At 44.2% G+C, this 15,979-nt stretch overlaps 1 protein-coding gene across 3 annotated transcripts in view; it reads right to left on the reverse strand.

The window, feature by feature from the left end:
- Window positions 1-1,833: 1,833 nt before the first annotated feature.
- tob2 (transducer of ERBB2, 2) overlaps window positions 1,834-15,979 on the reverse strand; it is a 34,503-nt gene continuing 20,357 nt past the window's right edge. For all 3 annotated transcript variants that reach the window (XM_033013420.1, XM_033013419.1, XM_033013421.1), the window contains one exon: window positions 1,834-8,830. In XM_033013420.1, the coding sequence (XP_032869311.1) occupies window positions 7,854-8,768 (915 nt within the window). In that variant the 5' untranslated portion in view covers window positions 8,769-8,830 and the 3' untranslated portion in view covers window positions 1,834-7,853. The remainder of the gene's footprint in view (window positions 8,831-15,979) is intronic.

Consider the following 15,979-nt stretch of genomic DNA (forward strand, 5'->3'; position numbering starts at 1 on the left):
TACTCCAGTGTTTTGTGTCGATCTTCGGTTTAAACCAGCATCTGCGGTATCTTCCTACACAAGATTAATCTCTAGTTGGTCGACTTCTCAACTGTTATCAGGCAACTAACTGCACATCATGCCAGCAACTAGAGTGGAGACCCGAGCTACTCCGGAGCTCCCGCAACGACAGCTTCGACCGCCCCAGGCCGCGGAGTTTGACGCGGCCCGTTCGCGGAGCTCGGATTCGGCCGCGGGACTTACCATCACCCTGTGGGGTCCCAACATCGGAAACCTGGATCGCCTCAGGGCAGAGGGAGAACAAGGAGGGAAGAGACAAGGACTTTAAGAGTTTTGCCTTCCATCACAGTGAGGAGGTGCCTGGTAGACTCACTGTTGTGGATGTTAAACTGTGTTAAGTGTGTGTTTTGTTATTTTGTTCTATGTTATGACTGCAAGGTATACAATTCCGTTCAGACTGAAATGTCAATGACAATAAAGGATACGTTACTTTACCTCATTGGAGACCCTCGGATTATCTTTGATCGGACTTGACCTTGCACAAAACGTTATTGCCATTAGCACGCGTGTGTACACTGTGGCTGGCTCGATTGTAATCATGTTTTGTATTTCAGCTGACTGGTTAGCGTGCAACAAAAGCTTTTCACTCTACCTGGTGTGGGACTTACGATCACAACACAACTTGTGCGAGTGATATCTACATAGTGTGACAGATAATTAACTTCTCATTATGTGACTTGGCAGTAACACCTCAACCTTGAATCACCTCTACTCTGAAGATATTTCACCTTGAACATCAGAAGCTTTAACTGTGATTGCATTGAACCCATATTGTTGAGAGTTAAGTAAGCAAGTTAGTTTTAGGTGTCAGAAAAAGTCAATGATTCCCCAAGTTAATTTTTTAAGTTAAATGTTGAGCTCCATCATTTATACCGATTTGACCACAGAGCAAGAGTTAAACATTAAACTTGTTCTTTCTTGATAGCAGGAGGGTGTGCATTTGAAAGCTTTGTCACCTCTTGAAGTATGTACTACCGCTAGTCAGCTAGCAGCTGCTCAGCCAAAGAGCACAAGTAGAGGTAAATTATTCCCCTCTTGAAAACGGGACCTTCCGCCCAACTTGCCCACACCAGCCAACATGTCCCAGCTGCACTAGTCCCACCTGCCAGCATTTGGTCCATATCACTCCAAACCTGTCCTATCCATGTATCTGTCCATTTCTTAAATGTTGGGACAGACCCTGCCTCAACTACCTCCTCTGGCAGCTTATTCCATACACCCACCACCCTGTGTGAAAAAGTTACCCCTCGGATTCCTGTTAAATCTTTTCCCTGGTAGGGGTTCCTATTAAATCTTCTGATAGGGAACTTCTAACCGCTGTGAGTGCATAGATCAAAGCAGAGTGCTACTTCTCCACAAAGCACAGCAGAGGGGGTGACATAGCAGTGGAGTTGCTGCCTCACAGCACCAGAGACCCGGGTTCGATCTCGACTAGGGGTGCTGTCTGTACAGAGTCCGCACGCTCTCCCCGTGACCTGCGTGGGTTTTTTCCGAAATCTTCAGTTTCCTCCCACATTCCAAAGGCGTACAGGTTTGTAGGTTAATTGGTGAGGTATAAGTGTAAAACAGTCGCAGTCGCGCGCGCGTGTGTGTTAATATGCGCGGGGATCGCTGGTCGGTGCGGACTCAGTGGGCCACTCTGCATCCCAAAACTAAACACAGAGCAGAATTTGTGTTTTTAAAAGTTGCACTGAAGAGAAACGCCCAGTGCTCAGGAGTTAATTACTGTAATGCACGATTTAACTGTTAAAGAAGATACCACACACAACCAGCTCCAATTTTCATGCTTTTAATACAAACTTAAAAAAGATTCGGAACATTATAAACTATACAGCTCTGACCTCACCTACAACAAATCTGCAAAAACATCTTAGCATCAAGCAAGTATTGCACAATGTTCCAAAGTAGAAAATTGGGATGTTTCTCAGTCTACAATAAAAGGAATTATTTGCATCCACTTTCCTTAACAGAAAATACCCATTCCTTTCAAAAAAGTAAAATGTACATAATTTGAAAAAATCCTGCCATCGCATTTACTTTTTCTGAAGCATACAATGTCAATATCTGTTTTCAATTTTTTTTTTGAAAAAATAATTTGTTGCATATGAAATCTGAAATGAAATTACAATAATGTACATTAGAAATATATACTCTTAACCTTTACAAACATAGTAAATTATTCAAGCAAAGGAAACCAAAGAAACTTAAGATTCCGATCAGTTAGTGCCAAATTTTTTTTAAAATAAAAAATAAAACCAAGCAGTGTTTTTTTCTTAAATGTTCAAGTAAAGAAAGGCTAACATCTGATAATACATCACATCACCTCAATGAAGGAACACTTGGGGTGGGAGACGGGGGTGGGGGGGGGGAAGGAAAGGAAGAAAAAGTCCTCAAAAGGCAATCATTTTTAACAATCACCAGTCTCCCTTGCCCTGATGCATCCAAGAACAAGGATCACCTTGGAATCAACTGGAAATTGAAACCAATTGTATAACCTCACAACTAGATATTTTCTTAAATTTGTTCCTATCCCTTAACTGAGAGGCAGAACATAGGCATGAACAGCAAGGCATCACGAGTCGGGTAGATCAGGTGGTTGGTACTCTATAATGCCCCTGTCCCACTTAGGAAACCTGAACGGAAACCTCTGGAGACTTTGCGCCCCACCCAAGGTTTCTGTGCGGTTCCCGGAGGTTGCAGGTGGTTCCCGGAGGTTGCAGGTAGTGGAAGCAGGTAGGGAGACTGACAAAAACCTCTGGGAACCGCACAGAAACCTTGGGTGGGGCGCAAAGTCTCCAGAGGTTTCCGTTCAGGTTTCCTAAGTGGGACAGGGGCATTTAAGTGAACCGCTCTTGGGCAAGCTATACTACCTCACCAATTTGGAGGCTGGAAGTCTCAGATATGTGGGGATTACTCTTTAAGGAGGTCACAAGTCTTGTAGGGTCTGTGTCACAGTGAGGGTTGGGGTGGAGAAGGAAGAGAGGGTCAGGTGTCAAAGGCAAGGCTGCTCAAGTTGCTATTTATGCCGTTGGGCTTCAAGCCCCATGGTCAAATATGTCTTCTGTTGATGCTTCAGTGGTTGTTCTGTTTTGTCCTGCTGTCACTATGAGCAAGTTGTATTATCATATGAAATAAAAAAAAACATGTACCAGCAGTTCAGGGCCACATGCTCTACAAGGCAGACAGCCAAAGGATGCCATTTCCAGTCTTTCCCCACCAATATTGAACTGGCAATCTCAACAAACCTTCCCCGTTCAGCAAGATGCCAAACTCGGAACTTTGGAAGAGCACAGTGAATGCAAAAACGGTCACTGGACACAAACAGGGAGAGCAGGGGATTGTTTCTACTTTGTTAGCCAAAAGCTTGTGGTGTCCTTAGAATGAGCACAGAACAAAATTCACAATGGTCTTTTACCCAACACCATTCTCTCCGTATTCCTTCCCACACCATCAAAGTGCATATTTCCTGTCACGCTTTTAGTTTTAAATTAAAAAACATACTAAATCAACTAAATTCCAGCAAATCTTTCAAAAATGCAGATTTTGAATTGTGTTTAAATGCAACCCCCGTTTGTGAGCGAACAATTTGGTGACCATCTTGAATGTCAGAGACACTAGTGTTGTAAAGTATAGGCAGTTGTGGCATTTGCATTTGAGGGTGCTGCATGCTACACACAATCAGATCAGATTAACAGGAAGAGGTCGCCATGGAGCAGAGAAAGAGCTTGGGGGGGGGGGGGGGGGAAGAAAGAACGAAGAGGGGCTTCAACACTTCTAAAATGATCGTATCAGCAATCTCAGTCTTATTGTAGTGTGTTCGGTCTGTTGGGATAACAGCACAAGATAACATCAGGTCAAAATGTCATCAGTTCCAGCAGCACATGGCTGTGACGATTAGATGAGGTTGGGAGTTTAGTCGTAGTGTGGATTCACTGGACAATAATGACTCGGCCAAAAGTGGGTTGCGGTGATCCGGATTGCCGAGACAGTGGACAAGCAGATTATACAGCAGTTGCAACTCGCAGGTATGATTAGTCCTTAGTTCCCCTCACTCTTTGCTCAGAACTATAACTGGTTAAGGCTTCAACAACTTCAGGACTCCCACAACAATTCAAGATTACAAATACTAAACCAGATAGCTGTATTCGTCTGGTCCTTGTGAACTACCTTGATCATAACAACATTTGCCTCAAGTGGCTGCGTTGAAATAGTTTGAGGTTTCAAGCCACAGCGCAGGAACCGGAGGCTGAACGGCAACATTTATCGAGTAGTTTGGAAACATTTCAATGCTAGAACCATATACAAATATAGGACTTTTTCTTTAAAACTGAAAATCAGAGAGAGAGGGAGAGAGAGAGAGAGAGGACAGTAGGTATAATAAGTTTTCACCCATTAATCACTTTTTTCCCCCCAAAAGAATACTGCGGTTAGTGATCTGTACCAACATGGCTGTACTGGGTCCAATGTTCAAAGTAACAGCACACCAAGGAGAAAACAAAACCAAGTTGGACAACCAGTAAATCTGTCACTAGGGACAACCTTCAGATGCAATTTTTAGTGGCCAGTACAAACTTCAGAGGCCATCAGCTACTGACCATATTGTGGGAAGTGTCGTACGTAGTTTACAAATACTATGGTACTTTCGTGAAGTATAATGTTCCTCGTCTGAAACATGTACGTGTGCAGACTGTAAACGTCGGGTGAGCTAGTTTGAACCCAGCCTTCTCTCACTTTAGCTGCACTGTTTGGGTGGGGCGCAAAGGAAAACCAGCACAATTGTCACAGTAAAGCAGGGGAATGTAATCAGAGGAGACACTTGCATTATCTAATAGGCTGCTGTGGAACAATGTTGGATGAGGTCTACAAACATTCTGCCTCCTCCACTAAAAAAAAAGGAGAAGATTCTTAAACAACCAAGCTCTGGCTCAGGATTCTCGCCCCACTTTTAGTACCAGTAATAATACATCTGAAGGCAGAACAAACAGTTCACATCTGGCAATTCCCAATGTCAAATAAAGAGCTTTGGTCATCCATCTTTTCAGCTGAATCGCCAACTTAGTTATTCTAGGCAGGCTCACAGAATAAATTAAAATGAATTCTCGTCAAGAGTGGTTTGGAATAAGCCGATTACAGTTTGAACAGTGGGTGAGAGGAGACGTGCAAAGAGCAGAAGAGAGCTAGTACGAGGTCGAGAATATCCTTGGGGTGAACAGAGGTCCAAACCTTGCGGGTTATAAACAGCTTTAGTCCTCTTGCATATATTCATTATGTGTACAAGTGCTTCCTTTGATATGCAAACCCCACTTTTATTCTTTTCTAAGATTCTAAAATCTAATTAACTGTTCTAACAAACCTTTTAATTTGGTCAAATGTTACAGCAAAAATAGAACAACTCTGAAATATTAGGATAAAATATTTATCAAACTGACAATCTCATTACTGCCACCCTATTCATCTCCGGGACAGAAATAACCAGACTGGTCATTTAAGACATTTTGGAAACTCGGCAAATTAAATATTACTCCTTGCCTCGAGGCCAATGCTTGACGTTTTTATAATAAGCTGCAAAATAAACACTGCTGCACATGTCTCTGTGTCTAGGTGACTGACTGATCAAGCATCTTTTACAACTTCACTTCAAAGGACGTTGTCAAATCCCTTTGAAGATCCCTCCGTAGCTCCTTCCAAATTTTCAATACATAGCTCCCAGGTAGATACAGCAAGATCTGACCGACTGTGGCGCAGATTCTCGTTACAGTAAAAAGCTGCTGACTACAAGCTTGCTTCAGGGTTCATGAAATCTTAACAGCAGCAACCTTCAAAGTCCTGAATCTGATCAATTCTATACAATTCAAAAGGGCCACATTCTCCGGAGGGGGGGGGGGGGGGAAGTGCCTGAGCATCTTTTAACTATCGCTCGTGACCAGTAGAAAGATCCTGCTAACTAAAGTTGTTCAGTAAACACAGTTAAAGCAGATACTGCAAGAACCGACCTCAAAACACACTGCGCTGCTTCTTAATAAAAAGGATGGGCCCTCCACTCATTACCATGGGAGCAGTATAGGTAACAGTGGCGTACTAGATGAACACTCAAGTGACACAGGGCATCAGATTCAATTCTTCACTTTCACGAACCTGAAGACTGAAGGGAGACAAAACAGTATAGCTTTTCAACGACTGGTGGGATGTAGCATTTACTACAAGGTGCTGACTAGTAGGATAGCCATATAGCATATATGAACTAGAATTTGGTCACTTGCATCCATCCTTTCTAGAGGATTAGATTCCACCAACATACATGGATCTGACACGTTACTCTACAGCTAAAAGCAAGAACCCAATGTGCAGCAGAGTTTAACAAATAACTTGCTTCATGCATTTAACAGCTGACCAGTTTTGGACAATGTCTGGGATCCATGGTTACTCAAATCCTGCTCCCGTCAGTAGTTCCTGTAGCTCCTAGTCAGTTATCGCTGCAGCTACATCTAGCATCCGAGGAGAATATCTTGCATCGCCCCTCCTAGAAAACGTGCTACCCCAAGCATAATGCGGCCCTTGCACCATCAAAACCTTGATTCCACTTTTAATAAACCTAGTGCAGCTTCATCTCCTTGCGTTTGCAGAAAGAGGAGAAAAATAGCTCGGATCGAAAGATCCCAGCCTGAAAAAAAAAACCAGGGGGACGTCGGCCAAATATCCAGGGTTCAAAATTCAAAAAAGGTATTACGGGAAAGATGTTCCACTTGGGATGCAAAGACTGAGCCATCCATCGCTTCTCTGCAACATTTAACTCCGCCACAACGGCCTCTGTGACCATTTGCCGACCCCCGAGCAGACCGAGATAGGAGGAGGCTCTCTGTACGATGCTGATCTTCATTGTTACTTAGTACAACTAAATGTTATTAGTCCTTGGGAGCATGATGCACAGCTTCACAGGATTGTTTTTGTTTTTGTTTTGTTTTTTGCTAGTTGCCACGATACAGTAGTAATTTGAATTAGGAGATCAAAAAGCCCTTGAACCAAGATGGCAGATTCTGTTGCAGTGCAGAGCGAGGTGTTCTTGTTGACAAGACTTGCTGAGTTTTTAAAGAGAGAGGTTGTAAGAACAAACAGAATGAATCCCATAACTCCACAGACGTCCAGCTGGATCTGGGTACGACAGACACTCCTCCCACTGCTTTAAGATGCTTCTTGTTGGCAGAATTCTGCTTCTCAAATGAACCTGCCCAAACCTATCCATCAGTAATGGCTTGTCATCCCACAGCACTACAGCGACAATTAGAAAAAAAAAGTGGGAAATGTGTTCTCCTAGAAACCCTGATCCAGCGCCTACTTACCAACTACAGTGCAAAATGAAACACGGATAGATACTGGCACAGGTGTGAGGTAATGCCCCAAATCCAACTGCTGTGAAAAACTGATAACGCTACCAATCATATATTGTGACCTTTATTTTACTCAAATTTGGAGTATTCTAAATATCTCAGTCTTCCACTTTTAAGATGGACTTTTGGTGCCATGTTTCCCCAAGGGAGGAATATAATATTCTCAACAAAAAAAAGTTTAATTAACTCTGGGGGGAGGGAAAAAAAAAAACCCTACAACCTATCAATGGATTGCAGTTTGTGACTTGAACGATTCCAAAGAAAATTTTGAAAACTGGGGATTTGATGATGAAAGTGGGATTGGAGGCTTAACGTTAAACTGTTCCCAAAGTGCTCTTCCACACGCTATATTAGTGTTGGCCTTCTTTGAGTTCTATGTATAGAAAGGGTTCTTCACTAAATGTTTTGTTAGTTTGCCAAGACAACAGACTGAAATGGCTGGTTAGGATACTGCATGGTATTCAAGTTGAAGTCGAGTCCTTCCACAAACGGGGCTTTCTCGCCCAGGTTGTTGTTGTTGAAGATTGGCGGCACCTCGAAGGCATTGGGGAAGGGGGCGGGCCCGGAGGACGACTGGTTCTCAGTCCCGAAGTACAAGCCGAGTGAACCCGGGTAGACAAACTCCTTGGCATTGGGAGAGAGGGAGGATGGTGGGATCTGGTTGCTGCCGAGGACCAGCGAGTGCATGGATGTCGACAGACCCTTCTGCTTGATCAGGCCGTTGGTCGGAGAGCGGGCCATTCGACGGCCTCCAGTTTTCATCTTGGTGGACCCAAATTTGGTGGCAGCGAAGGCTGCAGTGGTGAACGTGATTGGCTGAGTAGACCTGGGGATGAAAGTGGGGCTCACCGAATTCCCAAAGGATGGAGAAGGGGAGTTAGACAAAGAGTTGCCCTGGTCAGTGATAGGTGTGAAAACTTGGGCCTCTGGGTTAAAGCTGCTCTTTATTTCTTTGTCCAACTCGGCACTCTCATTGTCGTCCATGTACAGGACCTTCACAGCCCCCTTCTCACCAATCTGGTAGGACACCTCGAATGGATCAATCCAAAGGCTCAATTCTTGGGGAACATTGGCTCGAATATCATCTATATCCAACCCACTCCTCCTTGCCGCCTGCTCGATGATAGGATCCACAGTCTCTCCGATATGGACACACCTGTAGCCGGATCCTTTCAAGGGATTTTCTAGGTACCAGTGGCCCTCATATTTCTGTTTCAGCAGCCGCTCCAGCTCCTCCCCAAAGAGGTCTGCACGTCGTCGGGGTAATTTGTTGTACAGGTAGGAGATTATGAAATTTAAAGCCACTTTGATCTCCAAATGCATGCTTGATATGGTGACTGGGGGGGAAGGCAGTGTAGAAAGAGCTTCAAATCTTCACACAATTCCTTAAAAAGGAGAAAACGAGCAGTTAGTTTACACAAACATGTTCTGTGTGCAAACATTCAGTTTTAAAAGGAATGGCTTACACAAGAGTTCAGTTTAAGCATGATTAGGGCAGATTCAAGTCTAGTTTCAGTCATAACACCTAAACACAACAAATTAAAGAGAAATTCCACAATGAGTGGAAGGTTAATTAAAAGGCTAACTCACGGGATGGCGGGACTGTCATATGCTGAGAGAATGGAGCAGCTGGGCTTGTACACTCGGGAGTTTAGAAGGATGAGAGGGCATCTCATTGAAACATAAGATTATTAAGGGCTTGGACACGCTAGAGGCAGGAAACATGTACCCGATGTTGGGAGAGTCTAGAATCAGGGGCCACAGTTTAAGAATAAGGAGTAAGCCATTTAGAACGTAGACGAGGAAACACTTTTTCTCACAGAGAGTGGCGAGTCTGTGGAATTCTCTGCCTCAGAGGGCGGTGGAGGCAGGTTCTCTGGATGCTCTCAAGAGAGAGCTAGATAGGGCTCTTAAAAATAGCGGAGTCAGGGGATATGGGGAGAAGGCAGGAACGGGGTACTGATTGGGGATGATCACATTGAATGGCGGTGTTGGCTCGAAGGGCCGAATGGCCTACTCCGGCACCTATTGTCTATTAAGTGATGGCCAAGAAGGGTCTCGCCCATTCCTTCTCTCCAGGGATGCTGCCTGTCCTAATGAGTTACTCCAGCATTGTGTCTCTCTTAGAAATAAGATTAGTTTGGTTCAGTTTCTAAATGGGTCAAAGGATGACAACATCTATGGAGCAAGTTACCATTGGTTTGGTCAATGGAGCCATGCATGGGCTTTCCAAAAGAGGATTAAGAGAAAACAAAAAGAATTTAAACGTAACCATTGACAATCCATAAATCTCATCTACACATTGCATGAAGAGCTTTCCTTCAGAGATTATTTTAATTGTGTTCAAAAATCACAAAGCATTCTGACAGAGGAAATAAAATGAAATTTGTTGCTGGAAGAGGTATCATTAGAAGACAGATTTAAGATAATTAGCAAATGAATTTAAAAAACGCACACAATCTGGCATACATTGCCAAATCAGATTAAAATAACCGTTGATAAAGGGCAGGAGTGGGAGTAATTGAAGAGTACATTAGGAGAGCTGGCAGTCACATTTGGATGGGTGTCCTCCCCTTGTGTTGTATCATAATGGAATTCCACCAGTGAAGCAGAGCAACACACTCAACTGAATCCTCTTAGCAACAGGCTTGTAATCACCAGTCCTTCACCTTACTGTACAGTTAGTTCAAAGTGTTCTTTCCAGACACGGTCCTACTTGGAATAGACAAACTGTACTGCTGACCAGTTACAAACGTTCAGAAGGCACAAGATATTCACACTTGCATCATATACTCTCTGAAATCCTTGTAACAATGTCGGCTGGCAGCAAGGCAGAATGAGCAAAACCAACAAAGTGCACCGCGGTTTCTCAGCACCTGCCAAACCTTCGCCTCCGAGAACTGAGTTGGATGATCAGCCATGATCATATTGAATGGCAGTGCAGGCTTGAAGAGCCGAATGGCCTACTCCTGCACCTATTTTCTATGTTTCTATGATAACTTGATGCATTGGAACACGCATCCACACACACTATCCCGACTTGGAAACAGGCAACAGGTACAGGAGTAGGCCATTCGGCCCTTCGAGCCAGCACCACCATTCAATGTGATCATGGCTGATCATCCCCAATCAGTACCCCGTTCCTGCCTTCTCCCCATATCCCCCGACTCCGCTATTTTGAAGAGCCCTATCTAGCTTTCTCTTGAAAGCATCCAGAGAACCGGCCTCCATCGCCCTCTGAGGCAGAGAATTCCACAGACTCACCACTCTCTGTGAGAAAAAGTGTTTCTACGTCTCCGTTCTAAATGGCTTACTCCTTATTCTTAAACTGTGGCTCCTGGTTCTGGACTCCCCCAACTAAGTTTAGTTCAGAGATACAACACAGAAACAGGCCCTTCAGCCCACTGAGCCTGTGCCGAACAGGCAATCCCCATACCTTTACCCATACCACGAACACTACCCCACACACTAGGGACAATCTACAATTTTTACCAAAGCCAATTAACCGACAAACCTGCACATCTTTAGAGTGTGGGAGGAAACCAGAGCACCCAGACAAAACAAACCATATCATGGGGGAGAAAGTACAAACTTCATACAGCCAGCACCCGTAGTCAGGATCGAACCCTGGTCTCTGGCGCTGTAAGGCAGCAACTCTACTGCTGTGCCACCCCTTAAATATCCTATTATTGGATAATAGCATTTCATTAAAAAAAACAAGGGCTTTGTTTATTGGGAAGGATAAGTCTCCTGAAATAAAATAAAGTTGTACACTTTGTACACTTTTGAACATAAAAAAAGATTCCATGGACTACAGCTCTGAGCATGTTTAAATCTTACAATAACTTTTGCTGTTAATGTAAAATCTACTTAACTTCAACTGGTGCCAGTAGATGATATATCTGTGACATACAATCACCATTGGCAATGCTCCAAGTAAGGACTGCCATAAGAGAAGCTTATGCCTGTTCTGCGTTCCCATCTACATACATCCAGCTAATGAGCTGCCCTGTAGCCGGGGCATCCGGTTCCAAGTAATTACATTAGAAAGCATTCGCTGCCAAGAGGATGGGTTTGCGAAATGGGATCATTCCCCAAAATCACATCATTCAAAGTCGAGAATGCTGCCAAGGTCACACCAAGGAAACAAGGCATTGCAGTCGGTTTTGATCAAAGGCTGCACAAGCAGAGGTGGGAACATGGCATTCACATTTTGCATTCCCCGACACCAGCAAGAGGACAGATTAAAAAAATAACACAAGTGATTGATTGAACATTTCGTTAGGAAAGCATCTATACTGCAAGGGACTAACATTTAGAAAGGAATTGGGTGCAGCTGGCAGAGCAGCCATCTCACAGAGGCAGAGACCCAGCTTCCATCCTGACCAGGGACGCTGTCTGTGTGGAGTTTGCACGTTCTCCCTGTGACCTTGTGGGTTTCTTCTGGGTGTTCTGGTTTCACTCCACACTGCAAAGATGTGCAGGCTTGGAGGTTACTCGACTGCTATTAAAGAGTGTAAAAAGTGGATGCGAAAATGGGATAACAGAGCCCGTATGAATGGATGATCGATCGATGGACAACGCAGACTCAGTGGGTCGGAGGGCCTGTTTCCGCGCTCTATATTTAAACTAAACATCCAACCAAAACAGATTCTGGAAACTATTTGCTGTAGAGTTGGGTTCTGGATAGCAAATGCTTCCTCAAGGATGTTAAAGCCACACAAAAAAAACAGCACAGCAGCTCAAATGCTATAACCCCATGATCATAATGGTGCTCTTTTACACCTCATTTATTAGAGCAGTGAGCTGTATAAGAACTTGAGAATGGATGGTGACATTACTGAATGGTTTTTATACGCTCAAGATGTCCCCAGCTATATATTGATACACAACCAGCCTCTGTGGGCAGACAAAAGCGCTGGAGAAACTCAGCTGGTGCAGCAGCAGCATCTATGGAGCGAAGGAAATAGGCAACGTTTCGTGTCAAAACCTTTCTTCAGACTGATGTAGGGTGGGGAGAAGAAAGGAAAAAGGAAGAGGAGGAGCCCGAGGGCTGAGGGAGAGCTGAGAGGGGGAGGAGACAGCAAGGGCTACCGGAAATTGGAGAATTCAATGTTTATGCCGCTAGGGTGCAGACTGCCCAAGCGGAATAGGAGGTGCTGCTTCTCCAATTTCCGGTGGTGCTCACTCATAGAATCATAGAATCATAGAAAGTAGGTGCGAGAGTAGACCACCAGGTCCGTCGAGCCCGCACCGCCATTCGCTCATGGCTGAACACTAAACAGACACCCTTACCCACAAACAGTAGACACAAGACACAGAACACAAGACACTACCCTCCCCTTTATACCGCTATCACCCCTCTCCACCCCAAGAACCGCGTGATCTCCTGGGGGAGGCAAAAAAACGGATAAAAACCCAGGTCCAATTCGGGAAAAAAATCCGGGAAATTCCTCTCCGACCCCAATCCAGGCGATCGACACTTGTCCAGGAGATCACTCGGGTCTTACTATACTAACCATACCTAGGTCCATATCCCTGCCCTCTCCCCGTAGCCCCTTATCCCCTTGGCAGCTAAAAAACCATCTATTTTAGACTTAAATATATTTAATGTTTCTGCTTCCACTGCTCCCTGGGGCAGTGAATTCCATAAATTAACCACCCTCTGGGTGAAGAAGTTCTTCCTCATCTCAGTTTTAAAAGAGCCCCCCCTTATTCTGCAACTATGTCCCCTAGTTCTAGTTTCCCCGATCATTGGGAACATCCTCGGTGCATCCACCCGATCAAGGCCCCTCACGATCTTATATGTTTCAATGAGATCGCCTCTCATTCTTCTAAACTCCAAAGAGTAGAGTTCCAGCCTACTTAACCTTTCCTCATATGTCAATCCCCTCATTGCAGGAATTAATCTTGTAAACCTTCGCTGCACTGCCTCCAGGGCTAGTACATCCTTTCTTAAGTATGGACCCCAGAACTGTACACAGTATTCCAAATGTGGTCTCACTAATACTGTGTACAGCTGCAGCAAGACCTCCGTGTTTTTATACTCAATCCCCCTAGCAATAAAGGCCAAAACTCCATTGGCCTTCCTGATTGCTTGCTGCACCTGCATACTAACTTTTAGTGATTCATGTACTACTACCCCTAGATCCCTTTGCGTTGCATTACAACGCAGCTCCTCCTCATTTAGAAAATAACTTGCCCTATCATTTTTTTTCCCCAAAGTGAATGACTTCACATTTATTAGTATTAAATTTCATCTGCCAAGTTGTTGCCCACTCACCTAGCTTATCTATATCCTTTTGCAGACTCTTCCTATCCTCCTCATCCCCTACTTTTCCTCCCATTTTTGTATCGTCCGCAAATTTTGATATATTACACTTAGTTCCCTCCTCCAAATCATTTATATAAATTGTGAACAACTGGGGTCCCAGCACCGACCCTTGCGGAACCCCGCTGGTTACCGGTTGCCATCCCGAGTATGAACCATTTATCCCCACTCTCTGCTTCCTATTTGTTAGCCAATCCTCTACCCATGCTAATATATTACCCCCAATCCCATAATTTTTTATTTTTAGCAATAGTCTCTTATGTGGCACCTTGTCAAAAGCCTTTTGGAAGTCCAAGTATACCACATCCACCGGTTCCCCTTTATCCACCCGGGTTGTTACTTCCTCAAAGAATTCGAGCAGATTCGTTAAACAGGACTTCCCCTTCACAAAACCATGCTGGTTCTGTCCGATGAAGTCATGTTTATCCAAGTGCCCCGTTAGTGTTTCTTTAATAATTGTCTCTAACATTTTACCCACCACCGATGTTAGACTAACCGGTCTAAAGTTACCCGCCTTCTGTTTACTTCCTTTTTTAAATATAGGTGTTACATTGGCCATTTTCCAATCCACTGGGACCGTTCCTGCCTCCAGGGAGTTTTGGAAAATTATCACCAATGCATCCACAATCCCCACCGCTATCTCCCTCAAGACCCTTGGATGTAATCCATCAGGCCCAGGGGATTTATCCTCCTTCAGTCTCATTAATTTCCCTAATACCACCTCCTTGGTGATCTTAATAGTATTTAGCTCCTCCATTCCTACCGCCCCCTGTTTATCCAGCGTTGGAATATTTTTTGTGTCTTCTATGGTGAAGACTGTTACAAAATACTCGTTTAATGCCTTTGCCATTTCCATGTTCCCCACCAACAACTCTCCAGTCTCACCCTCCAATGGACCAACGTTCACCTTAGCCACCCTTTTTCTTTTTATATAGCTATAAAAACTCTTACTATTAGTTTTTATGTTGTTCGCTAAATTCCTTTCATAGTCTATTTTCCCCGTCTTAATTAATCTCTTAGTTATTTTTTGCTGACCTTTAAATGCTTCCCAATCCTCTACCCTCCCACTATCTCTGGCTACCTTATATGCCCTTGCCTTCAGCCGAATACTATCCTTTATAGTTTTACTGAGCCATGGCTGACTGTTCTTACCCTTACCCCTTGGGCCTCCTCCACTCTGGCCATGGAGGAGGCCCAGGACAGAGGTCGGATTCGGGCATTCCCAACCCCCATTCCTGCCTGTGTTCACCATCCCCCCTGACCTCCCCCTCTCCGACACCCAACCCCCATCCCCCCTGACCTCCTCCTCTCTAACAGTCTCTGTGGGCACTGTGCTAAAGCCAAGAGGAGCTGATTATTACAGAACTGGACAAAGGAAGAGTCCTTCAAATGCTGCTTGTAACATCGGCAACACAAGGCAGTGCAGGAAGGCACAGAAGCCAGCACCACATCGAAACAAATCACCATCACAATGATCAGCTTCACAGCAGATGAACTTTAAAAACAGCTCTGTTCGTGCTGTATGGATTGGAGTGGAGGAAAGCAGGGCCTGTATTTTATTTTAATTGACAGCGAGAGACAGAATAAACCATCAATTTTGCATGTTATGACTGACCATCTTATAAACAAATTCAAGACCAATAACACAGTGGTCATTCAGGAACCTGGTATGGGCAGTGAATGGAAAATACTGGCAGATACTACTGACTACAGGGGCAATACAGGTAAACGTAGAAGTTGAATGCTAATTGAACACTGCACCATAAAGATGTGGAAGGCAGCAACATTGGACAGCTTAACACTTGAACATTCCACGATACTACCTGAGGAATTTAATCTACACCCATGTTTAACTTTTGCAATCATTTTCACAATCCACACCAAAGATATTTTGGCGTTTTAAAATTCCTTGTGTATCTAAACCCAACTGTACAACTTCATTTTTAATTGACTTATGTTTGCATTCAGACATTAATTGGCATACACTAAATCCAGCAACATCCTTGATGTCTCAAGTGTTATGCTGATTAAAGATTAATTTGAGGATACGAGGAAACACAGATGCCGGTATAATATTAATCAGACCGTGTTAACTACCACACGCACATGCAAATTGTGTTAAGATCCGAATATGTCGACCACCCTTTTACCTCCACAGATGCTGCTTAAAGGGCCAGTCCCACTTGCGCGACCTTTACAGGCC

This window comes from Amblyraja radiata, chromosome 38, assembly GCF_010909765.2.
Source record: "Amblyraja radiata isolate CabotCenter1 chromosome 38, sAmbRad1.1.pri, whole genome shotgun sequence".
Lineage (NCBI taxonomy): Eukaryota > Metazoa > Chordata > Chondrichthyes > Rajiformes > Rajidae > Amblyraja > Amblyraja radiata.